Genomic DNA, 27,536 nt, shown 5'->3' with positions numbered 1-27,536 from the left:
ACAATCTATAAGTATGTAATTAAAGAAAAATATTTTCAAAAACTCTTGGAATATGAAGTAATACACAATTTAATGAAAAAAATGAAAGAAAATTTGTAAAAGTATAGATATAGATACGTATAGTATAGATACGAAAAGTATAGATACGTGACGATGATTAAGAATGTCGTTCTAACCAACAATATCTTTCGTTGTGTTTCGTTGTGAATTAATTAAAAATTAATTTTCTATATTGACAAAAGCAAAAAAAAGTAAGTAAATGTACCTATGTATATATATATACGTAAAATTTGAAAAATAGCTTATTAAGCAAAATTGATATCTCAAATGATTTATTAAATATTATTATAATGATTTATTATTAAGACCATTTTCATAATTCTCACATATGTATGTAACGTCTAATTTCATAACATTGCATAACGTTGTAGGGAGGTTAAATATCAATTAACTTGTTTTGACGATTAATAATCGTCAAGCTTTGTTATGTCTATGCTGTATGTTTATTTTCTTTCTTTCTTCCTTCTTTTATTTTTCTTTCTCTTTCTCTCTCTCTCTCTCTCTCTCTCTCTCTCTTTTTTCTCTCTCTTTCTTTCTTTTGCTCTCTCTTTCTATCTCTATCTCTATCTCTATTTCTCGATATAGATCGTTGACGTTAAAAAAGAGAAACTATGCAATAAACAATCAATGGATTTCATTAAATAATCAAATGAACAAATATATCTATATATACATATCTATATATGTCTTACATGATATGGATAAATACATACATACACATATATAAATATAATATTTGTCAGATCATTGAAATATGATACAGCCAAAGTATGATTATTATATTCTCATAAATAATTTTATTATAAAGAATTCATTCTTTATAATTAATATATAATATTTCATTATATAAATAATTCATTACTTTATCGAACAACTACTAATGGCCGAACGTTTGTTATGCATTCTTGATTATCCTAATCGTTTTGAGTAAATGAAACGTATCAGTTAAATATGTATGTATGAATATAAGTATGTAAACACCTAGGATAATATCGTCACTTTACAAGACTTCCCACTTCGATTTTACAAATCTTATATCATCATAATATCTCAATTAAACTTTGATCATGATTTACGATACTTCAAAGAATCATAGAAATCGATACGTTTACATTATCGATCCAATAACGTTGTTCATCTTATCGGACTTTCGTACCTTGGATTCCCCGAATTCCGCAGAAAATATTTGATATAAAAAAAGGAATAAATCAAAAAAAAAAAAAAAAAGAAAAACTCACATAAGTTGGAAAATTAAAGATGCTGTATAAATATAATTGAACTTTTTGATTGTTGTAAAAGATATATATTAAACCTTCTGATAAATACAGAATTCTTTGGATCGTCGTAATCATTAGTTGCTGCATGATCTTTCTTATAAAAATAAACGATCTTTTCGTAGTAAAATCATTTCGAATTCATTGGAAAAGAAAAAAAAAGATTGATGAAAGAAAAAACCTGTAAGAACTTATAAAATGTCGATTCGAAATTCGATAAATTTTCAAGTAAGACATAATACAGGTTATGAGTATGTAAGAAAAAGGACACGTGTTATATTTATATTCATCTACTACGTATATATATATATATATGTATTTATTTATTACGTTTTGTGCTATAAGAACGAGGGACACTTTCAACAATTTAATTATTTCTTAGAAAACACGATTTTACTACGCACTGTTTATTCGACAAAAATAATAATACGATAAGTTTGTTTGTAATCCGATACGGTAAACACATTTGTTTACGGATTTATCTATACATTTCGAACTTATAATTATTGTAATATAAATATGAATGAAACGTATAAAGAGAAAATTGGTTTATAAATATACGAATATAAATGATATATAATTTACGACCTATAAAATATTCCATAATTTTAATATTACAAATATTAATTTATATAATACGTATCATATGTTATATATGCAAATATATATCAATCTCTACATGTTCAATAAATTTAAAATATTATGAGTAGCGAAATATTTTTTCTCATTCATCTATGAATTTCGATGAAAAGTAAAAAACAAAATGTTATTTTGGTTTAAACGACGTTTCTAATATATAAATAAGGAAAGAAGGAAGGAAGAAAAGAGAAAGAAAAAGAAAAAGGAAATAAAACCAGTTGAGAAAGTCCAAAGATCTCTTTTTCATACGCAATATCTATTCAAGCGTAATAAAATTTGAATGTCTAATTAGTATTTAATTGACGACGATTCTTATACAATCTGTATTTGCATTCGAAAGAAAATAATATAATCAAAAGACATAACAATATTTTAAATAATATATATATACGTATGAATGTATACGTATGTATGTACGTAAGTAAACAAATATGTATGTATCGCAAAATATGATTTATGTTTAGAAAAAGATATTTGAGCATTTATTGAATAGTTGTAAAAAGACAGTTTTATTCGTATTTTTGTAAAAGGTTAAAACATCTATTTCTTTTGATTCATACATAGATACATACATACATAGATACATATATACATATACACATACATACATATATATATGTATATACATACATACACACATATATATATACATACGTACACAGAACACACACACACACACACACACGCACGCATATACAGTATAAAAACGAGTGATCGAGCCAATTCTTGCTCCTTTGACTTAACACCTGACGCTTTTTATATGCCAAGAAGTACCGCAGAAAATCAAGGCGGTTACGCAAAGAAGAGTGCCGTGCTCATTCGTAAGTACGTACATATGTACATCCGTACACATACGTACTTACGTGTATACATACATAGAAGGTATGTCATCGTTCACAAATGCGTGTAAACGCATATGTATATGTGTAGAGAAAGAAACCGGGCGGTGTGACACGAAATCGACGACTGCGTGTCGCACACGTTTAAAGACGATCGCCTTTTAATCCGTCTAATGCGCACGCGCGTTTACGCACATGGAAAAAGGAGACACGCACGGTAAAACAGCTACATATCTCTCTCTCTCTCTCTCTCTCTCTCTCTCTTTCTCTCTCTCTCTCTTTCTTTTATCACGTATGTTTTCTTTCTCTTTTATAATTGCTTTATCAATCTTTCTCTCTATTTTTATCTTTGATTCATTCGGATATATTAAAAGCGAAAAACTTTCTTTTTTCATCTTTTTTTTTCTTTTCTTTTTTTTTCAGGGAAAGAACATCGATGTGTCAATCAAGCCTTTTCCCAAAAAAACATCCATCCATCCATCCATCCATCCATCCATCCATCCATCCATCCATCCATCCATCCATCCATCCATCCATCCATCCATCCATCCATCCATCCATCCATCCATCCATCCATCCATCCATCCATCCATCCATCCATCCATCCATCCATCCATCCATCCATCCATTTCCACGTCGGTCAATTCGATATATCTCGAAAGCGCGTATTGGTCCACGCGCAAAAAGAAAAATAAAAAGAAAGAAAAAAAGAAGAAGAAAGAAAAAAGAAAAGAAAATATGAAGAGACATCGTTGTTTGTCGAGTAGATAAAAATGATGGGTAGTGAGATTTTCCGAACGACGGTACGGGTAGGTTTAAGCGATCAAGAGAACGTATCAAGGAAGAAAGAAAAAAGAATGTATCTATATATATATATATATATACATACATATATATATACACACTTACTGTCGACGGAGAAAGCATCTGTCAATGTGAGAGAAGCGACGAATATCGTGAGCAGGTGCACCGGCGGGAACAGGAAGAGCAGACGACAGCTTCGCTCCATAACAGCCCTCTTTTGTCGGCGGCGTATGTACTCGTGTCCTGTCGTCGGCTCTCTTTCTCGGCCAATACACCTTCGCCAAAGTCACCACCACTAGCAGCACCGCCACCACCACCACTACTATCACCGCTGCTACTGCCACCACTGCCACCACCACCACCACCACCACCCTACACTACTACTACACACTACTACTACCACTACACTAACCACCACTAGACGGCGCGAAGAAAAGCCAGCAGGCAGGCGGTCGCGCGTTCCGGTCTCTCTCTTTCTCTTTCTCTCTTTCTTTTACTATCTATCTCTATATATCTTCCTCTATTCCTCTTACTTCGTTTCTCTTCACGAGACGTCGTCCGCGGCACGCACGCACGCTTACTTTTCCCACCCGGCAACCTCTCGCCGGGGAATCGATCAAGAGGAGTAGCAGCAGCAGCAGCAGCAGCAGCAACAGCAACAACCAGTAGCAACAATAGTATCAGCAATAACAATAACGACGAACACGAGAATGTTAACAATATAACGAACGAATGTGAAAACCGCAGTTCGAGATATTCTTTGATCTTCTTTTTTTTCGAACGACCGATAGAAAAAGGAAAGACAGAAAAAAATAAAGATAGAGATAGAAATACAGAGAAAGAGAGAGAGAGAGAGAGAGAGAAAGAAAGAGAAAGACAGAGACAGACAGAAGTGAAGAAATATGTATATAGAAATAATAATAACAGGCGTGTCGTATCTCCTCTCTGTTTCTTTCTGTGTGTTGTATATAATGTGTATATAGAGAAGAACGAGCGAGAGAAATAATAAATGTTGTGTAAAGTCAATAGGGTTGAGTTCCTTCTTTTCAGAGACACGAGCCACGCGGTAAGAAAGAAGAAGAAAAAAAAGAAAAAGGAGAAGGATCAGGAAGCGGAGAAGGAGAAAAAGGAAAAGGAGTAGCAACCTCCGATGATGACGATCTTCGCATGGGTTCTCGTTCGTTTCACCGATTCTTTCGTTTTCTTTCTATCTCTCTTTCTCTATTTTTCTTTTTCTCTTTTTCTCTCCGAACCCTCGAATGATACGAACAACGTTCGTACAAGATTACGGTGGACAAAAAATATATACTCTCTGAGATGATCGTAAGACTGGCTCTATAACGTTAACGGCCCGCCCTGTGCGTACGAGTTCTCCTGGTTTCTGTGCCTCTCTTCGCGAAGGCGCGTCTTGTCTGTTTGCTGCTATACCTCCCCCTCCTCTCGTTTTATTTCTCTTTCTCTCGTGCTTACTCTATCACCTTCTCTTTCTCTCCCTCGACTATGCCCTCGTAACTCTTCCCTACCGTGCGCACGGTAGTGTGTACACCGTTTCTCTCTCTTACTCTTACGAACGAGCTTACGTTCCTTCTCTTTTTATCCTTGGCATAGCCCGGTAAACGATGACGATGACGATAGAGAACACAGATTCTGACGCATCAACATCGCGCCACCTGCGCACGCAGCTCACCCTTCTCTCTCTCTTTCTTTTTCTCTCTTTCTCTTTCTCACTTATTTTCTCTCTTTCTCTCTCTCTCTCTCTCTCTCTCTCTCTCTCTCTCTCTCTCTTTTGCTCTCATTGACTTTCTCTTTATTCTACATTCTATGAATCCTCTTTTTATTCTTTCTATCCCTCGTTGAAATCTCTAACGAATCACGATTTTGGAGTTCTTCTTGAATCGTTGAAAATATATCTTTCTCAAACAATCCGTTTAAAAACGAAGACTTGCAAAATATCGGATTATTTTAATACTTTCTACATGTATGTGGACAATATTCTTCGGAAAATTCTGAACCAGGTGGATCATTCGAATCCGCGAAATTTCCAATTAACCTTTTTACCTTTTGATGTAATAGTGATTAAATTATCGTATGATAATGAATACGCTTTTTTTACAACTGAACACATATTAATCAATTAGGATAGATATCTTTGTGTTATTTTTATTATCTTAAGTATCGACGTAATAGGTGTTAGAATGTAACTATACGTATTTTATTTTTCGACAAATTGTCCCGCCATTCGATGATCGTATTTCTCATAACAACGTTCTCTCATTGGTGCACTTTAGATCACCTGATCAATTCAACCTATGAAAAGTCTTTACGTAATATTCGCATGAAATAATTACTACGTGAAACAAAAAAATAAAAAATAAAAAATAAAATAATGTTGTTTTTTAATAAAGTTTTATAGATAGAAAATAAAAATAAATATTTTTATGAAATATCAAATATAAAAATGTAAAATTTGTGTAAAATACAAATTATTACCGATGTCACGTGACCAAAATAATTAATCAAATGGAATGAATCAAAATGAAGGAATTATTCAAATGATTTTTTAGCCGGTATAACCTATTTGGTATAAAATATTTAGGAGAAATTATGTATAGTATATCTGAAGTATTATTCGTTAGAATGGTGTAAATATAACATTTAAAATAAGGAAATGTAGTTATTAATTTGAAAAGATTATTCTATTTAACTTTTCTACGAGATGAGTGGTACAGAAATAAAATATAAGTTCGAACGAGAAATAGATTGTAAACAAGGTGCAGTAAGATCAGTTCGTTTCAGTGGTATGTATTTGTATTACTAATAATTTGAACAAAATTTTTAATATATAAATAATATTACTTTACTAAGATTCAAAAGTTTTTCATATAATAATATAGAAGGAATTTATAGTTGACGGAGAATACTGTTTGACATGTGGATCAGATAGAAAGATAAAGTTATGGAATCCTTACAAAGCTACAAATTTAAAAGTCTATGGAGGACATGGAGACGAAGTAATGGATGTTTGTGCATCTTGCGATAGTAGTCAAATAGTGTCTTGTGGTTTAGATAAATCTTTGATTTTATGGGATGTAAGTACTGGAACACCTGTTCGACGCTTAAGAGGACATGCAGGTCCTGTAACAACTGTAAGGTAGAATAAAATGTCTTATTCTTTGTTTATAAATGTTATTGTAATATATAAATAAGATCTTTTATTACAATCTTAGATATAATGAAGAATCATCAATGGTTGTTTCTGGATCTCGAGATAATACTGTTATGTGTTGGGATGTACGGTCTAAATCAATAGAACCTGTACAATGTTTGAATGAGGCCAAAGATTCAATTTCTAGTGTTAGAACTTCTGATCATGAAATTTTATCAGCATCATTCGATGGAAAAATACGAAGATATGATATTCGTGTTGGCCAAATGTATTCGGATTACATGAAAGGTATTTAAAATATATTAGATAACTATTGTATACATTATTATTATATATGAATATCTAATAATAATAATAAAAAACGAGATAAAATAATTTGCTTAGATGCAGTAACATGTGCAAGTTTTACAAGGGATGGACAATGTATTGTGGTTAGTTGTGCGAACGATGTAGTACGTTTAATTGACAAAGATACTGGAGAATTACTTGGTAAATTTATTGGGCATACAGCTAAAGATCTGTGTTTAGAATCAAGTGTAGATTCTCAAGACACACAAATTCTTTCGGGCTCTGAAGATGGTAAATTATGGGTATGGGATTTGGCAACACAGACAGTTGTTGCAAAACTTTCTGGATACAGACCATCAAAATACCCTACTTTATCTATAAATGTTCATCCAACTAAAAATTGTTTTATAGCTGCAAATGGCTATAGTATATTAATGTGGAGTGCAGAATCTACTGCAAAAGTTGTATAAGGTAGATATAAGTATGTATATATATATATATATTTAATAAAATAAAATCTATATTAAAAATCATTTTACTTATTCTGAATATTTTGTACATATAAAGATAAAATAATGTATTAACAATATTTTTGTCTTACTTTTGTTAACTATCCAAATCTAATAAATATTTATATTAAATTTATGTATTTTTAGAATAAGTTTAATCGCTTTTTTTCAGTTATTGTTCATCAATGCACTATTGAATATAATAGTGGATTAGTTTACGCCTGTAATGAATCCAGGCGAAATTTTGATCGATTTTGATGAACAAGTTTTCATTTTAAAGATGAAGTTTTTTCAACGGGGAGATGGCTTTATCGAATTTTTTAAAAACCTTCATTTTCATTAAAAAAAATCACGTTAAAAATGTTTTTTTTTTTGCGAATAATTTACTCATAAATTCATTGCTTGGGTAAACGCGATTTTCAGCATTTCTGTTATTTGTTGTTTGAAACAGTAAACATATCAGTTCATTTCTTTAAGTAAGTTAAAATAATTAATACTTTTCTTTAATATACGAATTTTATCGTTTAATGTCAACAAGAAAGAACATAGAATGGACCATGCGAGTTATCACGTTAGTTTCCTTTCTTACACTGAGCACTTCGCATCGAAATAGTCTCTTACCAAAATTTTATATTTAATTCTTTTATAGATGCGATGATTTTAGAATAATTTACACAATGTACAATGTATATGTAGTACGATGCGCTAATATTAAAACAATAGTATATGTCGTAAAAAATTATATAGCTCTTTAGATGCGTTATACATACAATAATTAACTTTCAGTTTGCGTCGATCGTTAGATGTCAATAAGAAGGAACAATAAATAGACCGTGCAATTTACCACGTTAGTTTCCTCAAGTTATCTGAAAACTTCACATCGAAATAATGAATAATTTCTCTTGTAAATAATTCCTCTTTTTGAACGACTACATGTAATTATTGTATAGATGCGATGATTTTAAAAGAATTTAGACAATGTACAATGCACTCCAAGTACGATGTGGTAATATTTAAATAATAGTACAAGCCTTTAAAAATCTCATAGTTCTTTAGATGCGTTATACATAAAATAATCTACTTTCAGTGTGCATCGATTGTTAGATGCTAAGAAGAATGATCATTGGAAGGTCCATGCGAGTTACTACGTCAGTTTCCTTTTGTACTCCGAAAAGTAAATGTGAATATATGCTCTTTCTGTACCGCTACATTTAATCATATTATAGATAAAGTAGGTATATTTCTATATCATTCATTTTATGAATAATTTATATAGTTTCTTATTATAAGAGTGATAATAATAATTTTGTTTGTATTTTTCTGTTTCAGGAATTCATTGCAATTGCGCGCATAGCAATGAAGTAATGAAGCAATGAAGTAATCAAGTGTTTGTATCACTAAAATTAAAATATCGTAAAGTAGAAACAGTATTTGCTCGTTCGCGTTTCTCGATTTAAACAAGTGTTTCTGCATCGACTGCATGCATTTAATGACTGACACATTTTGCATTTTTAACAGTCGCACAGACTGTATAGAAGATAGTGGATTTTCATGAAGTAAATTCAATGACCATTCTTTAATAAATAACTACCACGAATTAGATTAGTGGATTATTGAAAAAGGATCTCGACAAACTTCAACATCGACCTACCTCATTTTTAACCACCTATAAATCATCCACTCTCAATTTCGACCTAAATCGCAGACTAGTATTTTGGAGTTATTGCAAAATTTCTTAAGTAGTAAGTGACTTTTTAAATTCCTTCGATCACTCAATTATATTAAAGACGAAAGAATCGAATCGGCACTAGTAATTGGTTGTAATTAATTAGTAGAAGAGTGTTGAGTGATCACGAATAAATTTTTTCGGAATAACGTGCTTAATAGAACGTTATGTCTGAAGCTGACGGTGTCAGACGGTGCAGTTTTCCATAAACAGCGTCTCACCCACCTCCTGTTAGCTAAGAAATCTGAAGCTCCTGAAGCGGAAAGACATCTCGGTACGCGGATTTTAGAGTCACCTCTAGTCCATGGATCTCCATATGCAGCAACCTCCACGCGGTGAGATCTGGGTCGGTACTACTTGCGGTATATAGAATTTTAAACTTAAATCATATGCAAATATATGTTATACCGCAAATACTACCGAGCGAATGGCTGCACATCTTTATGCGTTTCGAAAATGTTTTTCTTTCATATTTTACTAGATATTAAATTACTCTAATTTTACATTGTTAATCATGCGTCAATATATAACCAGATTAGATTTTTTTTTTTGTTATTATTGGAGATTTAAATTTTATTTTGATTTTCAAATAACAAAAATAAAAATAATATAAAAGAGTAGAATTGCCGTTAATCTGTATATATAGTAATCTCCACATGGTAAGGTTTGAGGTTACTTAATATTACTTTTGATGTAATGTATATTATATTTTATATTTTATGCATTCCATCACAAGTGATATGGACTGCTTAAATATTTTTTAGCTATTTGTTTATTTGTTGTAAATTTAACTAGAAATAAAATATATAAAATTTGTACAATTAACGAACACTTTTCAATTAATCTGAGAAGTATAATTTAGAATATAAATTTTTTTTGTTTTTATCAGATGTATTACTATTTTTATTATATATACAAAAATGTTTATCATATATAGATTGTTAAGTATTACGTAAAAGAGATATATATAATTTATAGCTTATACATTAATGCAATAGTTTCTCTATTATGCTTGTAGTTCATATTTTGTCCATACTTGTCGCTGAAGTCATTTAAGCTATGAGCAAAAAATGATGAACAACCTTAATTATTGTATTGTTTATATATAAATAATAAATCATTTCTAAAGTCAAATATTGGTATTAAGTCTGTGATATTTATTATTTTAACAAAAATTTATTTAAAAAAATTTTAGTAAATAGCAATATACAATCATAATAAAAATGGTTGATCTTGAAAAATATAAAACCAATATAAGTTTACCAAAACGATTACAATCTCCCGATCCCAAAAATGAAAAAAATGAAAAAATAAGTGGACCTGTTATTATTAATATGCAAAAAGCTTTTTATGATTTAAAAATTTCCGATATAAATAACAGAATCCAGAGGTAAAGCATTAACTCATCGTAATATTAAAAGAGATATTTTTATATTATAAATATAAATATCTGTTAGGTTACAAGAACGAAATAATGAACTTACAGATAATTGCGAAGAGATAAATTTACTTCTAATTTCAACGGATGCAGAAACTGCAAATGAAATTACCCAATTGACACGAAATTTGTCTAACGAAGTAACAAAATTAGAAGAAAATAAGAACACACTGAGTATTCTAGAGGAAGGGATAATAAATGATAAATTTTCTCATATTAACAAAATGAATTCTTTAAATGATAAATATACAAGAAAACGTTTAGAATTAATATCATTAATTAAACCATTAAGTAATTATTTTTAATATTATTCTATTTCTGTATTTCTTTACATAAATATGAATACTGAAGCAACAATATATACAACTTTAGAATACATTATTAGATGCAAAGATAAATATGTTGGAAAACTATAGAAAGTCACAATCAGTTCTTCAAGAAAAATTAGAAAATAAAAACATTTTTATGCAACAGGAGGAAGAAAAAGTGGAACAACAAATACAACAAATTCAATCGAAATTTAAATTTGACAGAGAAAAGTATATATCAATTAAACAATTATTATTTTCTAATTAAGAGATTTATACTAATATTAATATAGGCTTAAAAAGGACATGTACAATCGCCTTCTTGATTCAGCTGGAATTTTTCAAATGGAAATTTCTAAATGTATACAAGAACCTATTCATAAACTTGTAAGAGAAAATATTATGTTAAATAATTATTTAACTGAAATTATGAATGGAAGTCTTGTTGAAAAAGAAATATTTAAAAATTCCAAGTAAGGATATTATTTTGTATTATTAATTATTGTCTTTATATAAATGGTTTTAATTTATTTTTTTAGATATATGAAGGATGTACTTCTTAAGAAAAATAAATTAAGTTATTTAGATACCAGATATAATATAAAAGTTTTTAAAATTCAAAATCATCTTTTGAAATCCTTAAAAGAAGTTCATAGTGATATAGAAAGACATTTAATTAATTTCAAGGTTTTAAGTCCTAATCTAGAGAAAGATTTGATTAATAGAGATTATGCACAAAAACAAACCAATATTTCTGAAGTACGTGTAAAAGAATTGGAAATAATGTTGTACAAAGAGAGGATAGAAATTAGTACTTTAAAATATATACGAAAAAAGATACAATGTAAAATTAAAAAATGTAGGGAAACACTTTATGATGTTAAATATGCTGTAATATGTGCACTACAGGTACAATAAGTTAAAAAAACATTTAAAGAGGATGAAAACATAATCATTCGTATAATTATTATATATTATTAATTATAATTTTCGACAAAATTTAATATTTATATAGATGGCAAATAGCGACTCTAAGTTTGCACAAGTGGATAAAAAAAGTTTGTTGCTACATTTACAAAATATTATTATAGAAGGTCAAGCCTACATGTCAAATATTATAATTAAATCGTAAGTACTTAGATATACATAAAATAACTTACAAAAATGAATATATATATATATATATATATATATATATATCCATTTTATATGTATATATTATTCAATCTTTATTACATTGTACAAAATATTATTTTTAAATATAACAAATATAAATATAAAGGATGGAATCTATACTGGAATCAAGTAATGTGTATATCTATGGAGATCTTGGATTTGAACCAACATCTATTAAATTAAGAGAATCGACTCAGATAGTAGAAAATGAAATATTTACACCAATCATCTCAGAAATTTTTAGTATAAAAGAATTGGTATGATTTATTTTATAGATAAGAAACATTCACAGATATGTATATACATTTCATACATTTACATGAATATATGACTAATATAGGAAGAACAATCAAAAGAAGATTTAATAAAAGATGAAAGTTTAACTATATTCGAGGCACCAACAGTTAAAGAACTTATTGAAACTAAATTTTCAAGTACAGAGGGTACAATTTCTGAAGAATTTGAAGTAACAGGAATTGACAATGATGAAATTTAATATGACTGAAAATAGTCGAAATTTAATATGTATAAAAAATATATGATAAAATAAATTTATATTGAAATTATTAAATGGGAAAAGTTATATATATATATATATATATATATATATATATATATATATATATATATATATAACTTTGTCATAATAAATTACTATACAAGTTTACATAAAATTATTAATTTTATTTTTTAATTTTTAATATATACATTTATAATCATTACTATTTATATTCAAATATAAATACATCTTACCTTTATTCCATTATTTTTGCATTATTTTATGATCTGATTTAATATATCTTTTCACTTTAGCCTTAGTTCGTTTGCTACAAAAATTTAATATATTTTTATTGATTTAATATTATGTAAATAAAAATTTATGTTGTTAATCTTATATAAATAATTATGGAAGAAATAATACTTACAGAACAATATTTGCTGGTGCAACAATATTCCTTTGTTGCAATGATTTATAACGATCCTTTAATAAATTACCAATGCGTGTGACATTTCTTAAGTTTCCAGTTAATTCTTCTGCTAATGTAAAGGAAGGTTCAACAGGTTCAAATTTAACTTTACTCAATGTCTTTGTTTCTACAGATCTTAATTGTTTTTGTTCATGTCTCTTTTTTTGTAAAACTTTTTCTTTCTTTTCTTTCGCATCAATTTGTTTTTGAAGTAATTTTAACTTGTATATATCTGATACTTTTCTTTTCTCTAATTTTGCTTGCGCTAATTTATGTGCTAACATTTTTTGTTCTTTTTGTTTACGTCTTGCTACTAATGTTTTCTTTTTATTTTTTACTGGTGGATTTACAGACTTAATATTATAATCCATATCAGTATCATCATCATCATCATCATCATCATCATGATTATTGTTATTAGACTGCTCTAGTTCATCTTTTTTTATTGGTAACCCCTCAGCTAATTCCTTTAATGTATTTTTATCTTTCTCGTCAAGTGAAACCTAATAAAAGTAAAAAAACATTTAAATTAATTTATTACAAAATTTTTAAACTCATACAAGTTACCTTTTTGAACATCTTTGTAGTAACTCTATTTAAATGAGCTTCTTCTTTCATTAATTCTAATTCTTTCTTTGCTATTTCATTTAACAAATCCTGATGATCTTTATAAGACGGATTATATGATGTACCAGGATGTGGAGCTTCTATAGCTGGTAAGACCGATGGTTTTTTATGTAAGGATGTTGGTAATTTTCTTTTTTTTATACCCATATGTGTAAGAGTATGTCTGATAGTATCAGAAGTCATCCATTCTGTAGCAATCTCCGGTAAAGAAGAATCTTTTTTATGCCATATATCGTCTTTGAAATCACCTCTTCTAGGTCTGTTAGCTCTTTTCAAATCTGCTAGAGCTTTATTTTTTAATGCTAACTTTTCTTTCAATTTCAGGATACCCATTGATTTTCTTTGAATCTCTTTACGAAGTAAGATAGGATGTTTACGCTCTTCAGCCGTTCTTACACGATTTCTCTTAATAATTGGATCAGGAACTAGAGTGTGTGGTTTTAATATATTGAAACACTTTGGCTCTGTATTTTTCAAAGCGAGTCTACGCTGTTTTTTGTCATTAGACGTAATCTCTTTTATTGTAGCATTCTTGTCAACTGTAAATAAGTCTGCATCTGGCCGTTTAGAAAATGGTATTCCTAATCTTTCTTCTAATCTTTCATTTTCTAAAAATTTGTCGACATCTGTTGTATCTACATGTTTTCTCCAAGATTTCTTTGTTTTTTTAGAAACTTTACGCTTTTTAGTTTTAACGTCCATCATTTCAATAAATCACTTACAAGACCACGTGCGAAATAACAAAAACGTATTACAGCCGGGTAAAGTTAACCATGAAGTCTTATTCCTTCTCTCTCTCTCTCTCTCTCTCTTTCTCTCTCTCTCTCTCTCTCTCTCTTTCTTTTTACTACTAGCGCTCTCTAACGACTAAAATAATATAAAAAATTTTGTGTAGCGCTATAACGCGTATCAACGTATGTTTTGTTGATAATTGTTATTCTTTTCTATAAATTTTAAGTACATTACACATTTTGTTGTAATACCTATAAAAAGATGTATAGTAACATAAATATATTGTTACTTATAATATTAACAATTTGTTAATTTTAATGAAGTCGAATGTTTTAAACTATTTGAAGTATATATAAGATGTTCTTATTGTTAGTATATAATTTATATAATTATCCTTAATATGGCAATTAAAATTAATACAGAGTTTCCAGGTAAAATAATAACAATTATTATTATAGATAATCATAATTATAGTAGACTTAATAAGAACTATATTTTTCTATTTTATAGTTCTTCTTTAAATAAATATTATTATTTAACATTTCAGCCATTCCATTACCAGTAGCTCTTTCAATAATTATTATTTTATCATTATGTTATGCAAATAGTTATGATGGTGCATTTGTATTTGATGATGCAGAAGCTATAGTTAATAATGATGATATTCAAAAAACACCAATTTGGGAAATATTTAAAAATGATTTTTGGGGTACAAAATTATCTCACAAGGGCAGTCATAAATCTTATCGTCCACTCACAATTTTAACATTCCGGTAAACAATTAATTCTAAGAATTAAAAAAGTACTAATATTAAGAGAAAGCTTAAATTTGTTATTTTTTTATTTTTTACAGAATGCAATACTGGATCAGAGGTTACTTAGATTCTCAAGATTTCCATATTGTAAATATAATTTTGCACATAATTGTTTGTGTACTAACTTTACATGTGTTCAATATTCTTTTAAGTAACAAAGAACAAAATATAGCATTTTATGCCACAGTATTATTCGCAATACATCCAGTACATACAGAAGCTGTAAGTTATTTCATAAAAATAAATGTACTATTTAATTTAGATAATATTTATTGCAATCATAAATTAAGATTTCAGGAATTGTAGGTAGAGCAGAATTATTATGTGTGTTGTTTACATGGCTATCACTTATAATGTATAATCAATGTATTATTGCAAATTATTCTATTGCCAAATGGTGTAATATAACTGGATGTATTATAAGTATTTCGATAGCAATGCTTTGTAAAGAAACTGGGATTACTGCAATTGTAAGTATGAAAATGATTTTATATCATCACATTTTTTTGTTATTATGATAATATATATTACAGGGAATTTGTGTTGTATATGATCTAGTCATTATAAATGGATTTTTACCAAATGATGTATTGAAATTACTATTAACTAAAAATTCTCATATAAACTCAATAATCACCATGAAATTAAATCGTGCATTTTTGATTCGAATGTTTGTACTTTGTTTAAGTGCAATAATGTTGTTATCTCTAAGATTTACTGTTATGGAATTTTCAACACCAAAGTTTCAACCCGTAGACAATCCTGCATCATTTTTGGATAATTGTTTTCTTCGCATTCTCAATTATAGTTATATTTACAGTATAAATATCTGGTTATTAATTTGTCCAGAATGGTTATGTTTTGACTGGTCAATGGGTTGTATACCTTTAATTACTGGATATGATAAAAGAATATTTTTTATTATTCTTTTTTGGATATTTTTTGGTACAATTGTCGTTCATATTTTTTCAGCTCATAGGGATAAATTTCTAAGGTACCATTTTTCACTGAATCTTACTTTTGATTTTATTAGATTAAATAGATTAAATTATATTGTAATCAAATTATAATATGTTGCAGATATACAATTATAGGATTGGCACTTTTAATCATACCTTTTTTACCTGCTAGTAATATCTTTTTTACTGTTGGCTTTGTACTAGCAGAGAGAACATTATATATTCCTTCCGCAGGATATTGCCTCTTAGTAATTATTGGATTACAAAAGCTTTTGACAGGCACATCTTTAAAAAATTTACTAATATTATTTTACACATTTTTATGTCTTATTTTTTTTATACGTTCATGGATTAGAAGTGATCAATGGAGATCTGAAGAATCACTTTTTAGATCTGCATTAGATGTTTGCCCTCTTAATGCAAAAGTTCATTACAATATTGCAAAAAATGCAGCTGATGCAGGAAATCCTAATTTAGCAAAATTAGAATATAGAGAGGCCTTACGGTATGTCTTTTATTTGAGCAGCATATTTGATGAAAACAATAATTTAATACTATATCATATATTGATTTTTTTTATATAGCTTAAATCCAAAATATGCTCAAGCTATGAATAATCTTGCCAATTTACTTAAGGATGAAGGAAAATATGATGCTGCTGAAAATTTATTTAAACAAGCTGTTACATTACAGTAAGATTTTATGGGACATTTTTTTAAGTATATAATTAATTAAGTATATAATTAAAAATAACATTACTTTTTGATTTTATTTTATTTTTTAATCATAATTACATACAAACTATATTAAACAATTACAGGAAAGATTTTGCAACTGCATGGATGAATTATGGTATAATTTTATCTGCACTTAAAAGATATGAAGAATCTGAAAAGAGTTATTTAACTGCACTGTCTCAAAAACCCAAGTATCCTGATTGTTATTATAATTTAGGTGTTTTGGTAAAGAAAATAACATCATTTTTTAAGAAATTATATTTACACATATATAAACATATTGGTTAATTTTAATTAACAAATTACTATTAAAAGTTCAGTAAGTACTTCTAATATTTGTTATTGTAGTATTTAGAACAAAAACAATATCACAAAGCATTGACAGCTTGGACAAATGCAACAAAATTAAAAGTAACTCATAGAAGAGCATGGACAAATATGATAATACTGTTAGATGATCTAGGTATGTGAATTAAATTTTTTTGTATAGTTAATAAAAAGATTATAATTAATTTGATGATTTATATTGTATTCGTAGGTATGTCAGAAGAAGCACTGAAAATTGCAAATGAAGCTTTAAAATACGTTCCTGATTATGCATCAATATATTTTAACATTGCTAATATATTAGGTAAAGTAGGTAGATTTTCAGAAGCAGAGATACATTTTAAACAAGCAATATTAAGGAATCCAACAGATCCTATGTTCTATACAAATTTAGGTACGTTTTTTCCGCCTTGTATATATTTAATAATAAATGATATTGTTGTACATAGAACATATTATGTATTAATATCCACACAAGCTACTACATTATCTATTTTTGTAGGTGTATTGTATCATCGTTGGAATAAAATCAGTGAAGCAGAATATATGTATAAAAAAGCATTGGAATTCAACCCACATTCGCACAGTGCAAAAGAAAATTTAAAAAAATTGCGATCATTAAAACGATCAGTAAAATAATTTTATTTTTGTACATTTTTTATACATTGTTTTTAATATATTTATATTTGAAATGGTTAGAATTACATTAATATTTACGTAATATCTTTTTTTTCGTTTTCTTCTTCTTCTTCCTCTTCTTCTTCTTCTTCTCTCATAAGATTAGAATCACAGGGATAGCGGTATGCTTTAAAATTTCCAATCTTTTTACCATCAATGTAATTGTATGATTTGAAACAACTTTCACAAAAAAAGCAAGGATTATGAGGTACTCTATCATGATCTGTTGTAATCCATCGAACAGGCAGAAGTCCGCACATAAAACAGTAATTAGCTCTTTGGGGTCTAATCCTTTGTATTCTTGGATATGCAGATATATGTAATTCGTCATAAGGTTGTACCAGTCTAGATAAAAATTAAATTTGAATTAAAATAAATAAAAAGAGAAAATTTTATAATATATATGATTTTCAAATAAAGGTTAATATACCTTGCATCACTGAATATAATGAGATGTTCGCAGAAACCTTGATGCTGGTATACCCATGGATAGCCAAATCTTACAGAAAGGGAATCTAATGTAACTTTTTCCATAGAATCAGTATTAAATGGTCCTAATTGTTTTGCCTTTGCCCATTCTATTATTACTTTACTATAATCTATATTTGCTGGATCTCTAAAGTCATTGTAAAATGTATCTTCTATATAAAAGAAGCCTGACTTGTACACATCCTAAAAAAGGAGCCATATTAGGAATAAACTTCAAACACAGTAAATAAGAAAATTTACTTTTGCCATTGGTTGAAACGGTTGATTAGGATTATCACTGGTTTCTATTGGAATTGTTAAATCTGATAAGCATTTTATTTTATCACGCAATTCAGCAAGCGTCTGTTTTCCTAATATTGTTATCACATATTTCAGGGTAGGTTTTGTCTTTTTGTAATTACTTTTCATTTGATTTGATGAATGCATAAAAGGTTCATATATTCTAATATCAATAAAAATATCTTCATACGGTACAGCAAGGTCAATTGTGTTTTCATTATGTTTGTTGATCTTTCCATGCTTCTGTAAATATTAATTTCAATATAATTAAATAGATACAAGAATTATTTTATAGCTATATAGGTATAACCAGCATACAATAAATAGTTCACTAGTAAATTTAAAAAGATATTGATCCTTCGATTCTTTCCTCTTTTTCAACTGCCGTATAGTTTCTAAGTTAATATCTTCTGTAATCATAGATACTTTACGTAAATCTTTGTTTTTTATTGGTAGATTTTCTTTCATTCTAGGAACCTCTCCAGGTACAGTTAAATTTTCTTCGCTTAAAACATAAAGTTATTTTTATCCAAATAATTATATAAAGTATATATTTATATGAGTCTATAAAAAATACCTGCAGTACTCTGACAACAAATCCATTTCCTCATTTCCTAAATCATTTTTCATTATTTTAAGAATAGATTGATCTTTTGTTGTAGCCAAACAACTAAGATAAAAAGGCTTCATAATACTGGAATATTTTTCAAAATATTCCTTTATATTAATTTTTTCTGAAGCGTTCTGATTATAGTGACCATATACCAAATCCATTTCTTTTTTAAATTATAACTATGATTATTTACGAATACAAAACAGTCACGATTATTTAAATTGTCATGTCATATTAAAAATATTAGTATAAGTACTATATCGAAATTCTAATCTTATACAAATAACGTGTTTATGATAACATGTTCAATTCTATAGAATATTTGCCACTTTTATTTTGATACACAAATTATTACTTCATCTGAGTTTTACCACGAACTATTATGACAAATCCATGCTATACATACGTCGCAGAAATACTGCGCATACGTATCAAGGTATATTAGTGCGAAAACATCTGATTCGTTAATGTCTTCAGTACCGTATGTATATCAAAATAAACGGGTGCATTTTACTAACAACGTAAATGAATTTTTATAATTTAAATCTATTTATAAATTTTATCTTTCTATATAAAAATAATTGAATTTTTAATCCATCATTTTTTAATCAAAATCTGAAAAAAATTTTTCATTAAATATTAATTGTTACATACTAAGTGACGTACTAAAGTTAATTATCTATTAATCAAGAGTGTTATTTTTTACAAGTATCACTATCGATTAAATTTGAAAATTAATAAAAAAACTAAAAATGCCTAAAAGAAACTTCCTAAAACGATAAGATCCATCAAGATCATTTGAGTATCGCATTAAAAAGAAAACGTAAATGTCGAACATAGAAACAAAAATAGAAAAAAAAATTACCTTATAGAGGACTCGTTATGAATGATAAAAAAAAAGTAAGGAATCATCTTAACGGAGCAAACAGGGTGGAAAACGATTCTGAGGAGGGAGCACGAGTAAGTAAGTAGGGTGTCTTTCGAATAGTTTATGTAGTCAGACCAGAGCGACAAGGAAAGAGAATGAGAGAAAGAGAGAAAAAGAGAAAAAGAGAGAGAAATAGAGAAAGAGAGAGACAGACAGACGGGGAGAGAGAGAGAGAGAGAGAAAGAGAGATAGACACACAAACAGAAAGAGAGAGAGAGAATGAAAGAGAAAGAGAGAGAGACTTCTAGGGTAGGAACGGACAATGAAGAGGCGTCGACCACAGGCGCTCACGGCGCACTGCACTCGCCAATGGTCCGTGCGAGTTCGGCAAGCGTGGCGAGTATGGCCACGCCCCCTAAGCGTGGCCACTCTCTCGCGGGACCTTCACGGTCGAGCATATTGCACGCTTGACGAAGCGCGCACGAACGCATCTCGATAGGATAAGAGAGAGAGAGAGAGAAAATAATTTGGCGGGGGCCGTATCGGCGTGTTTGGCCTGCCTTCACCACGACTAAGCGGCAAAAGGAGAGAGAGTCGAGAGAAGATTTCTTATTTCTGCTCTGGTAAATCTGTCGGGGCAGTCAGTGTGAGGCTGTGAAGGCCGAACCGCGCATCATTGCTTCGCGGTTAATTATTTTCTATTTGGTCTATCTGTCTCTTTCTTTCTTTCTTTCTTTTTTCTTTCTCTCTTTCTCTCTTTCTCTCTTTTTTCTTTCTGTCTCTCTCTTTTTCTCTTTCTCTTCTCTCTTTTTCCCTCCCTTTCTTATACACATACCACACACATATATATATACGTGCGCGCGTGTGCACACACACACATTTCTTAGAATTTCGCGATCATATACACGCAGGTATAAACAAAAAATATAAACAATAGAGAGAAAGAAATATAATTTTGATAGACGTTGGTGTTCAGTGCGTGGCCCGGCATTGCGCCATTTCAAGTTGCGCCACGCGTTGCGCCACGCTTCCGCGCGCGCGAAAATTCTGCGTAACGCGTCGACGCGCCGCCGGTCGCGTGTGCGTTTCCATTCGCACGGTGTTTGGTGCATATGTGTGCTTTCACGCTTTTGCCGTTAACAAATTTTAATGCGGACGAAAGGTACAGAGATTCGAATCTCGTGACAAACTTTTTTATCTGTCGATAAAAAGAGATACAAAGATAGAAAGAGAGAACGTGAGAAAGAGAGAGAGAGAGAGAGAGAGAGAGAGATCGTAGATCGATCGATCGATCTTAGAATATTTTATGTAGCCGACGGACACAAACCTGGCCTTCTCTCTCGCGCGTATCGATGGATCCGATCGTCCTAGGTGAGCTTATAATCGATATAACTCGATCGATTTTTGATAGTTCTCGTTTTTTCTTTTTTATTTATTTATTTATTTATTTATTTTTTTATTTATTTATCTATTTATTTATTTTTCTATCTTAATCATGCGTTCTTTTGTTTCTAATATGACAATGTGAATTGTAGACGATGATTAATTATATTATGTATATCATAGATACGTCTATTTTAAAGATGTACGTCTATAATATGAAAAGGGAAAGTGATAGTTTCGTTTAAAATACGCAAGACAATGAGAAAAAATGTAACTGTCGTCGCTTGTTTTGTTTCATAAACAAATCCAGGGTATCTTTATAAACTGATCCAATGGAAGTTGTTTTACTTTGATCGGAGTTTATACCTATTGAAAAATATCATTATTTTAAATATTCGTTAGTTCGTGAACGGTCCGTCGATAATAAATTTATAATTTAATTGATTCACCCGCTTATATTATATCTATATATCAACTTGTTTATTTAATAAATTTATATTTATTGAAACTCTTTGAAAATGTTAAAGATCGCGAAGAAACGTCGAAGTATCATTGAAAACATAATATACGATTGAATGGATCGTTGCACTCGACGGAAGGAGAATATCGTGTTACCTTTTGTAAGACTTTCGTCGAAACAGTAATTCCAAAATTTATTATCTTTTCGATGTGCTCGAAATAAAAATAGATTTTCTTCTCTGACATTTAAGTATCCACGTATGTATTTATGTATGAGATAGGACTCGTAGATCGTATGTGACGATTATTTTTTTATGACGTCGAGAAATCGTTCAGTTTATATTTTTTTTTTTATGTAACTATCCGTAAAGCTTTATGAGAATAATGAAGAGAACAATATTTTAGAAAGAATGGTGTTCCTTATTAAAAATGGAATTTAAAAAAAATTGAATTTTGCTTTACCTTTCGCTCTGTAAATATCGATCAATGTGAATATTTTCAATTTTCTTTGATACTTTTCAAACAAAGCTACATAGATAAATCGCATTTAAAAAGAAAGAGAGAAAGAGAAAGAGAGAGAGAGAAAGAGAGAGAGGGAAAGAGAGAAAGAGAGAGAGAGAGAGAGAGGAGGGACAATCGATCCTAAAAAAATTAAGTGTGCGTTTCAATTAACTTCGACCTATTTCCCTTAGAAATTAAAAGCAGCGCGATACAATGTTATGACTCGCTTTGGCGCCACTCGCACACATCGTCGGATAGATTATAATATAAATGTGAGAAAAGGAAATCTTATATTGCGTGTACATTATCATTGTATTCGTATGTGTATTTTTCTCTTAGGCATTTCGTATTTTTGTACAAAGAAAATTATAGTGCACGATAATCATTAGGTTACTTACTTACTACGTACCTATCTATATTTAAAAATAAAATTGATTTATTTTTTTTGCATGGAAATTAATTAAACGTGGATGACAATTATGTTAATCTGCTAGATTTATAATATTATCGCTGTTTTTTTTATTATCATTACCTTTGTCTACCTAGCCTGATGTTCAATTTTTTTGTTAGGCAAATTAGGACGTTAAAGACATTGTATAAACTCATATATGCATTGATAATGATAATACCATAGAGATACGTGAGAGAATGTGATTTGGTTCATTCATAGAAAGTATGCCTGCTGTACTCATTTCTCTGGCAACCTCTGACCTTGTGGGTCCCGGATGCCCTGCCAACTCCTTATCGCTGGCTTTCAGTCTTTTTTAAGCTCATCGGTCGTCGTTGAACGAGAACGAAATACGAGTAGTAAGTGAACCAGAGAATCGTTCTTTAATAATTACGCGTTATATTGCGGAATATAGTATAATATATGTACCTACATGTGAGCGTGATATGTTAATTTGAACATTTTGATACGTCGAGTGTAACGTGTTAATTCAATGAGAGAGAGAAGAAAAGAAAGAAAGAAAAACTAGGGAGAGGGAGAGGGAAAAAGAGAGAGAGAGTGAGAGAGAGAGAGAGAGAGAGAGAGAGGGAGAGAGACAGAGAAACATTATGTAACTTTACTCGCACAATTTTATTAATAATACTAACTGGCAAAATGTGTTGACAAGTCCATCATCCATTAAAATTGTTTTTTGTTAGATTTATTTATCTATAGATAATAATTATATAAAATCGTTCGTCATGCATAATCGGGTTGGTAACATCGAGAATTAATAAGAGAGATCGACGATTACAATATTAAAACGATTCTGCTAAATAATACATACATCGGGTCTTGAGATGATGAACGCTTTAAAAGTATTATCATTATCAGCCTCCGCTTTTTCCTCTGTGACGTTAAGAATCTTCGAAGTCATTGACACCAATACATCCACATACGTGCAGTCGCGACTATAGTTCAAGACCTCGATACGTAGTTTGATATATTGGAAACGTACGGCCAAGATAGAGGATTCGAATATTCAAAAGGGACTCGTCAAGATATTCATCCGAGAAGAACTAAAAAATTTTAGTCGAGAGAGAAACTAGTCACTAAATTTTTACAGCCTATTATTTTATAAATTATTAGTATTGTGTTATCTTCACCTTTGGATTTATCACTTAGACTCTACAGTTTAGTCGTTCATTCACCTATTTATCTATTCGTGTCTTGCAATGATAAGAAATTAAACTTTCTCTATCTTTCTCTCTCTCTCTCTCCCTTTTTCTCCCTCTCTTTCTCTCTGTTTATATCATTCGAATTTCTTTCAAAAAGTATTGGAAGAAATTGTAGTAGATTGTAAAAGATTATTTCTATCCTTTTCATCTCTTTCTCTCGTTATTATAGTATTAAGTATTGTCTTTCCTTTTGTTCTTCCATTTGGGATGAAAGTTTTCCAATTTAAAGGGAAATTCAAAAGGACAAAGCAGATATATCCAGGTGAACTCTCAATGAGTCCTTTCCGCAGTGGGACCAGAACATGTTTACAGATTTATTAACGTTCAATTAGTAATATTTGTGTCGGTTAAACAAGGAATGTGGGTTTTAAAGTGCACGCAGGCAATGGTCGAAATCCCGTTGACAAAGGACTCCGCAAATATTTCTGTTGGCTCCCGAAGAATTCTCAGGTTTTAACTTTGGAATCCATTTCTGACTGCTACGTTCTTTTCTGCTACTGTAATATGTATGTATACTATTGTATTGACATAGTCCAAATATTTCTTGTAAATTTGTTAGTTTTCCAATTTGTATTCGTAAGAGACTTTTTTTTGTTTCTTTTTTTTTTAATGAAATTAATGAATTATTTAAGTTATTCATTTCTAATGGCTTATCATATAAAGTCGGATACAAAGTCTTAGATAAATGTTTCATAGTAAAAAACAAGGAAACGAATTATTCGGATGATCGTGATACCATCCAAACATGAGAAATAACAAATGAATGCGACATCCCGCGGTATTTATGAATTATCCGTACTCCTCACGTCCTATTAAACGCGTAACGTACCAAACTATCATCGTGTCATACGTCAAAAGACTCTTTCGTTCAATCATCGACGTGCCCGTTATATTGCACCCTCGCTTAGATTACCAATGAAATTTTGCACAGACGTCTCGTGACTTCTCACAAGTGAACAACGATTGGCTACTTGCCACAAGAGAACGAGTTTCTTAATGTTGCATTCTAAAGATTTATTATAGTGAAATAATAAGATGACTCACAAAGAATAGATGAGTCTCAGTCTATGAAGATAATTTTCATTTGCCTGATTAAATGAAAAGCTTGATAAAATCATGATATTAATAAAAAAAAAATCGTTTAACATTTAGACAGAAAAAGAAGCGGAAATAGATATAATTCAATGGAAGAGGTAGGAATAATATATAATTTTATTACATCAATGTTAACTGAGTGTAATAAAATTTTGATAAAACATTAAAATGTATATCTAAATCTTGATAAATGAAGTCTGAAATTATCTGAAAATTTGACGGAATTCGTTGACTCGTCATAAAAGCCAAACTCGTATCGCGGATCGAACTACAAGGATTCTTTGCCGAAATGTGAAACGCGCGCTCTTACTTTGACTGCCGAGGAAAAAGGAATAAGTTTCGTCGGAGGCACGAAAGTTTTTTGTTCCTCGATCGAATATATTTCGGTACCACTGTCATCGCGTATCCCAGATGCGAGCTTGCTACTAACACGCGTGCACACGAATACACCAATTCAACGTATGTACATGCGGGATATATTTTGCACGGATATATTTTAGGTGAGCAGGGAGGGTTATAGAAACGGGAGACGAAGATAGAAAATAGAAAGGAGGAAGGAATAAATAAAATGCTTTCTTAAATATAGTCGATAATTAATTTATTAAAATCACATTTCTCTTATACATGTAAAGACAAATTTTCAATTTGTCCATTGTAATTAACGTTTTCTTTTACATCGATATCTGTTATATGATTTGTCATTTTTAATATCCTATCTAGTAATAGGTAGGTACCATTCGAAGAACATCATATCTATTGTCAATCGAAAATGTCTTTTGTATCATTGTCAAGAATATCACAGTAAAAACGCAACGATTTGGCTGGTTCCCAAAATATGAGATCTTTCGGAATAATGAATTTTACGTGATGAGACTTGACAAGTGCTATTTTGAATACTCACATATATAAACAATAGATGAATTGGCATTAGAAATTGACACCATCGAAATGTGCGAATATAATAATAATGGATTTTCAAATTTCTCCGATAAATTTCATATTTGTCATCGTACAATCGCGAATGAGGAGATTATAAATAATCGAGTGACATTTATCGTTCAATGAGAAATGTCGACAGTCTAAAAAAAAAATTTTTTTTAATCGCCATCAACGATTTTAAAAAAGCTATGCGAAAATTAAAGAAAAATGTTAAACGCGGTTGGAGATGCGCGAACTACTAATCAACGACACATGCGAACGAATTATCGTGAAAACAAAATCAAAGATTCGTTTCTATAAAAGCTAAGATATACCGACAAAGGGGCAAGTTGGGCTCGATAATTAGCGAGTTAGATGGTAGACAAACACCGGCCGCGTTTCGAGCATCCATATAAGCGGGGACATATGTTCAACGGGTGACACTGACATCCATCACGTGAGATCGTGCACGCCCATTTCTCCTACACTCTCCGCATTTACACTCTTCTACCTACGCCTATGGGTTCCTCTCTCTTTTTCTATCTTTCACTTTCTCTTTCCTCCTCTCTTCTCCATCTTAATAAATTTTCCTTTTATCCAATTTTAAATAGTTATATTGAAAGAATCGTCATTTTAAACTAACTTTATCCTAACAATCGCATATCATTATACATATTGTATAATATTGTATTATTTAATAAGTAGATATATACATGTAAATTATATTAAATAATATACATATAAATTATATATAAAAAAGAAAAAAAATATATATATATATATAATATACGATTAGTGTATCTATATAAAATATATTTTACTATAAATTAACATTTATTTTTCATACTTATATTATACATATGTATAATTTAATAAATATATACGCGCATGTAAATTATTTCAATTGAATAATGATTACAACAAATAGACAATAATTAAACGTAAAATGTATTTCTCCATACGTTTTGTTTAGTATGATGATAAAATTCCAAGTCGATAAACTATGCTCGAGATAACGGATGTACCTGAACAAATTCGTCGTAGAAGATCGAGTGAGCACATCGTACGAATGCGTTCTATGGAAGCCCGAGTTAGACTTATTTTACACGAATATACAGATGCACACATATACTCATGTATATGTTTTCACAGGATAGAAATCGTCGCATCCGCACGTCCACTACACTAACAAATAC

The 27,536-nt window shown here is 29.9% G+C and overlaps 7 protein-coding genes across 30 annotated transcripts in view; 4 read left to right on the top strand and 3 right to left on the bottom strand.

Moving 5' to 3' along the window:
• The window catches only part of LOC124949089 (very low-density lipoprotein receptor-like), a 31,712-nt gene extending 26,373 nt beyond the window's left edge, over positions 1 to 5,339 (bottom strand). For 4 of the 11 annotated variants that reach the window (XR_007100963.1, XM_047493663.1, XM_047493665.1 and 1 more), the window contains exon 1: positions 3,722 to 4,459. Coding sequence is in view for 10 of the 11 variants with exons in the window: in XM_047493663.1 (XP_047349619.1) it covers positions 3,722 to 3,821 (100 nt within the window). In the remaining variant the exon portion in view is untranslated. Of the gene's footprint in view, positions 1 to 2,848; positions 3,295 to 3,721; positions 4,461 to 4,925 lie in introns of those variants that run through there. The other 7 variants (XM_047493668.1, XM_047493669.1, XM_047493671.1 and 4 more) reach the window with 5 other exon arrangements.
• Positions 5,340 to 6,063: 724 nt separating this feature from the next.
• Positions 6,064 to 8,380, top strand: LOC124949097 (WD repeat domain-containing protein 83). Of its 2 annotated transcripts, XM_047493693.1 has the most exons (5): positions 6,064 to 6,414; positions 6,524 to 6,767; positions 6,844 to 7,070; positions 7,167 to 7,541; positions 8,366 to 8,380. In XM_047493693.1, exons 1-4 carry the CDS (start codon positions 6,333 to 6,335, stop codon positions 7,538 to 7,540), a joined length of 927 nt encoding a protein of 308 aa, XP_047349649.1. In that variant the 5' UTR covers positions 6,064 to 6,332; the 3' UTR covers position 7,541; positions 8,366 to 8,380. The 2 variants fall into 2 exon arrangements, with proteins under 2 accessions (XP_047349649.1, XP_047349648.1); XM_047493692.1 differs by lacking the exon at positions 8,366 to 8,380 and having other exon boundaries at positions 7,167 to 7,663.
• Positions 8,381 to 9,629: 1,249 nt separating this feature from the next.
• LOC124949096 lies at positions 9,630 to 12,797 on the top strand. 4 transcript variants are annotated; one of them, XM_047493690.1, is made up of 8 exons: positions 9,630 to 10,695; positions 10,763 to 11,034; positions 11,116 to 11,282; positions 11,345 to 11,524; positions 11,591 to 11,960; positions 12,067 to 12,179; positions 12,334 to 12,484; positions 12,568 to 12,797. In XM_047493690.1, the coding sequence occupies exons 3-8, from the start codon at positions 11,143 to 11,145 to the stop codon at positions 12,721 to 12,723; spliced, it is 1,110 nt and encodes a 369-aa protein (XP_047349646.1). In that variant the 5' UTR covers positions 9,630 to 10,695; positions 10,763 to 11,034; positions 11,116 to 11,142; the 3' UTR covers positions 12,724 to 12,797. The 4 variants fall into 4 exon arrangements, with proteins under 4 accessions (XP_047349646.1, XP_047349645.1, XP_047349644.1 ...); XM_047493689.1 differs by having other exon boundaries at positions 10,792 to 11,282; XM_047493688.1 differs by having other exon boundaries at positions 10,763 to 11,282.
• Positions 12,798 to 12,930: 133 nt separating this feature from the next.
• LOC124949093 (ribosome biogenesis protein NOP53) lies at positions 12,931 to 14,638 on the bottom strand. Its single transcript, XM_047493681.1, has 3 exons — positions 13,763 to 14,638; positions 13,154 to 13,698; positions 12,931 to 13,054 (listed from the first exon to the last, which is right to left on the bottom strand). The coding sequence occupies exons 1-3, from the start codon at positions 14,525 to 14,527 to the stop codon at positions 12,991 to 12,993; spliced, it is 1,374 nt and encodes a 457-aa protein (XP_047349637.1). The 5' UTR covers positions 14,528 to 14,638; the 3' UTR covers positions 12,931 to 12,990.
• A 57-nt stretch (positions 14,639 to 14,695) lies between these two features.
• LOC124949090 (protein O-mannosyl-transferase TMTC4-like) lies at positions 14,696 to 18,096 on the top strand. 3 transcript variants are annotated; one of them, XM_047493674.1, is made up of 11 exons: positions 14,696 to 14,985; positions 15,102 to 15,327; positions 15,408 to 15,591; positions 15,660 to 15,839; positions 15,903 to 16,363; positions 16,450 to 16,833; positions 16,913 to 17,020; positions 17,149 to 17,290; positions 17,414 to 17,528; positions 17,604 to 17,786; positions 17,895 to 18,096. In XM_047493674.1, the coding sequence occupies exons 1-11, from the start codon at positions 14,955 to 14,957 to the stop codon at positions 18,029 to 18,031; spliced, it is 2,151 nt and encodes a 716-aa protein (XP_047349630.1). In that variant the 5' UTR covers positions 14,696 to 14,954; the 3' UTR covers positions 18,032 to 18,096. The 3 variants fall into 3 exon arrangements, with proteins under 3 accessions (XP_047349630.1, XP_047349631.1, XP_047349632.1); XM_047493675.1 differs by having other exon boundaries at positions 14,697 to 14,922; positions 15,163 to 15,327; XM_047493676.1 differs by having other exon boundaries at positions 14,698 to 14,985; positions 15,163 to 15,327.
• Positions 17,181 to 19,881, bottom strand: LOC124949094 (snRNA-activating protein complex subunit 3). Of its 2 annotated transcripts, none has more exons than XM_047493685.1 (5): positions 19,416 to 19,586; positions 19,157 to 19,338; positions 18,800 to 19,081; positions 18,501 to 18,742; positions 17,181 to 18,415 (listed from the first exon to the last, which is right to left on the bottom strand). In XM_047493685.1, the coding sequence occupies exons 1-5, from the start codon at positions 19,447 to 19,449 to the stop codon at positions 18,106 to 18,108; spliced, it is 1,050 nt and encodes a 349-aa protein (XP_047349641.1). In that variant the 5' UTR covers positions 19,450 to 19,586; the 3' UTR covers positions 17,181 to 18,105. The 2 variants fall into 2 exon arrangements, with proteins under 2 accessions (XP_047349641.1, XP_047349638.1); XM_047493682.1 differs by having other exon boundaries at positions 17,185 to 18,415; positions 19,157 to 19,343; positions 19,416 to 19,881.
• Positions 19,882 to 20,179: 298 nt separating this feature from the next.
• Positions 20,180 to 27,536, top strand: part of LOC124949091 (paired box pox-meso protein-like) — a 13,810-nt gene continuing 6,453 nt past the window's right edge. Inside the window, exons 1-4 of one of the 7 annotated variants that reach the window (XR_007100966.1) lie at positions 20,180 to 21,005; positions 22,854 to 22,934; positions 23,333 to 23,469; positions 24,570 to 24,833. Coding sequence is in view for 4 of the 7 variants with exons in the window: in XM_047493677.1 (XP_047349633.1) it covers positions 23,388 to 23,469 (82 nt within the window). In the remaining 3 variants the exon portion in view is untranslated. Of the gene's footprint in view, positions 21,691 to 22,853; positions 22,935 to 23,332; positions 23,470 to 24,569; positions 24,834 to 27,536 lie in introns of all 7 variants that reach the window. The other 6 variants (XM_047493678.1, XR_007100964.1, XM_047493677.1 and 3 more) reach the window with 6 other exon arrangements.

This window comes from Vespa velutina, chromosome 5, assembly GCF_912470025.1.
Source record: "Vespa velutina chromosome 5, iVesVel2.1, whole genome shotgun sequence".
NCBI lineage: Eukaryota > Metazoa > Arthropoda > Insecta > Hymenoptera > Vespidae > Vespa > Vespa velutina.
The sequence above is the reverse complement of the archived record's forward strand: the minus strand, read 5'-3'. Positions and strand labels throughout refer to the sequence as shown.

Excerpts from the sequence above, each read along its gene's own strand:
- LOC124949097 (XM_047493693.1), top strand. The coding sequence starts at position 6,333 with ATGAGTGGTACAGAAATAAAATATAAGTTCGAACGAGAAATAGATTGT. Across the intron at positions 6,415-6,523 it reads AAGATCAGTTCGTTTCAGTG|TTGACGGAGAATACTGTTTG; the intron begins GTATGTATTTGT and ends AGGAATTTATAG. Across the intron at positions 6,768-6,843 it reads GGTCCTGTAACAACTGTAAG|ATATAATGAAGAATCATCAA; the intron begins GTAGAATAAAAT and ends TTACAATCTTAG.
- LOC124949096 (XM_047493689.1), top strand. The coding sequence starts at position 11,143 with ATGTTGGAAAACTATAGAAAGTCACAATCAGTTCTTCAAGAAAAATTA. Across the intron at positions 11,525-11,590 it reads GAAATATTTAAAAATTCCAA|ATATATGAAGGATGTACTTC; the intron begins GTAAGGATATTA and ends TTATTTTTTTAG. Across the intron at positions 11,961-12,066 it reads CTGTAATATGTGCACTACAG|ATGGCAAATAGCGACTCTAA; the intron begins GTACAATAAGTT and ends ATATTTATATAG.
- LOC124949093 (XM_047493681.1), bottom strand. The coding sequence starts at position 14,527 with ATGATGGACGTTAAAACTAAAAAGCGTAAAGTTTCTAAAAAAACAAAG. Across the intron at positions 13,699-13,762 it reads CTACAAAGATGTTCAAAAAG|GTTTCACTTGACGAGAAAGA; the intron begins GTAACTTGTATG and ends TACTTTTATTAG. Across the intron at positions 13,055-13,153 it reads GCACCAGCAAATATTGTTCT|CAAACGAACTAAGGCTAAAG; the intron begins GTAAGTATTATT and ends AAATTTTTGTAG.
- LOC124949090 (XM_047493674.1), top strand. The coding sequence starts at position 14,955 with ATGGCAATTAAAATTAATACAGAGTTTCCAG. Across the intron at positions 14,986-15,101 it reads AATTAATACAGAGTTTCCAG|CCATTCCATTACCAGTAGCT; the intron begins GTAAAATAATAA and ends TTAACATTTCAG. Across the intron at positions 17,787-17,894 it reads TATGTTCTATACAAATTTAG|GTGTATTGTATCATCGTTGG; the intron begins GTACGTTTTTTC and ends CTATTTTTGTAG.
- LOC124949094 (XM_047493682.1), bottom strand. The coding sequence starts at position 19,612 with ATGGATTTGGTATATGGTCACTATAATCAGAACGCTTCAGAAAAAATT. Across the intron at positions 19,082-19,156 it reads TTACTAGTGAACTATTTATT|AAGCATGGAAAGATCAACAA; the intron begins GTATGCTGGTTA and ends TAATATTTACAG. Across the intron at positions 18,743-18,799 it reads CGTTTCAACCAATGGCAAAA|GATGTGTACAAGTCAGGCTT; the intron begins GTAAATTTTCTT and ends CTCCTTTTTTAG.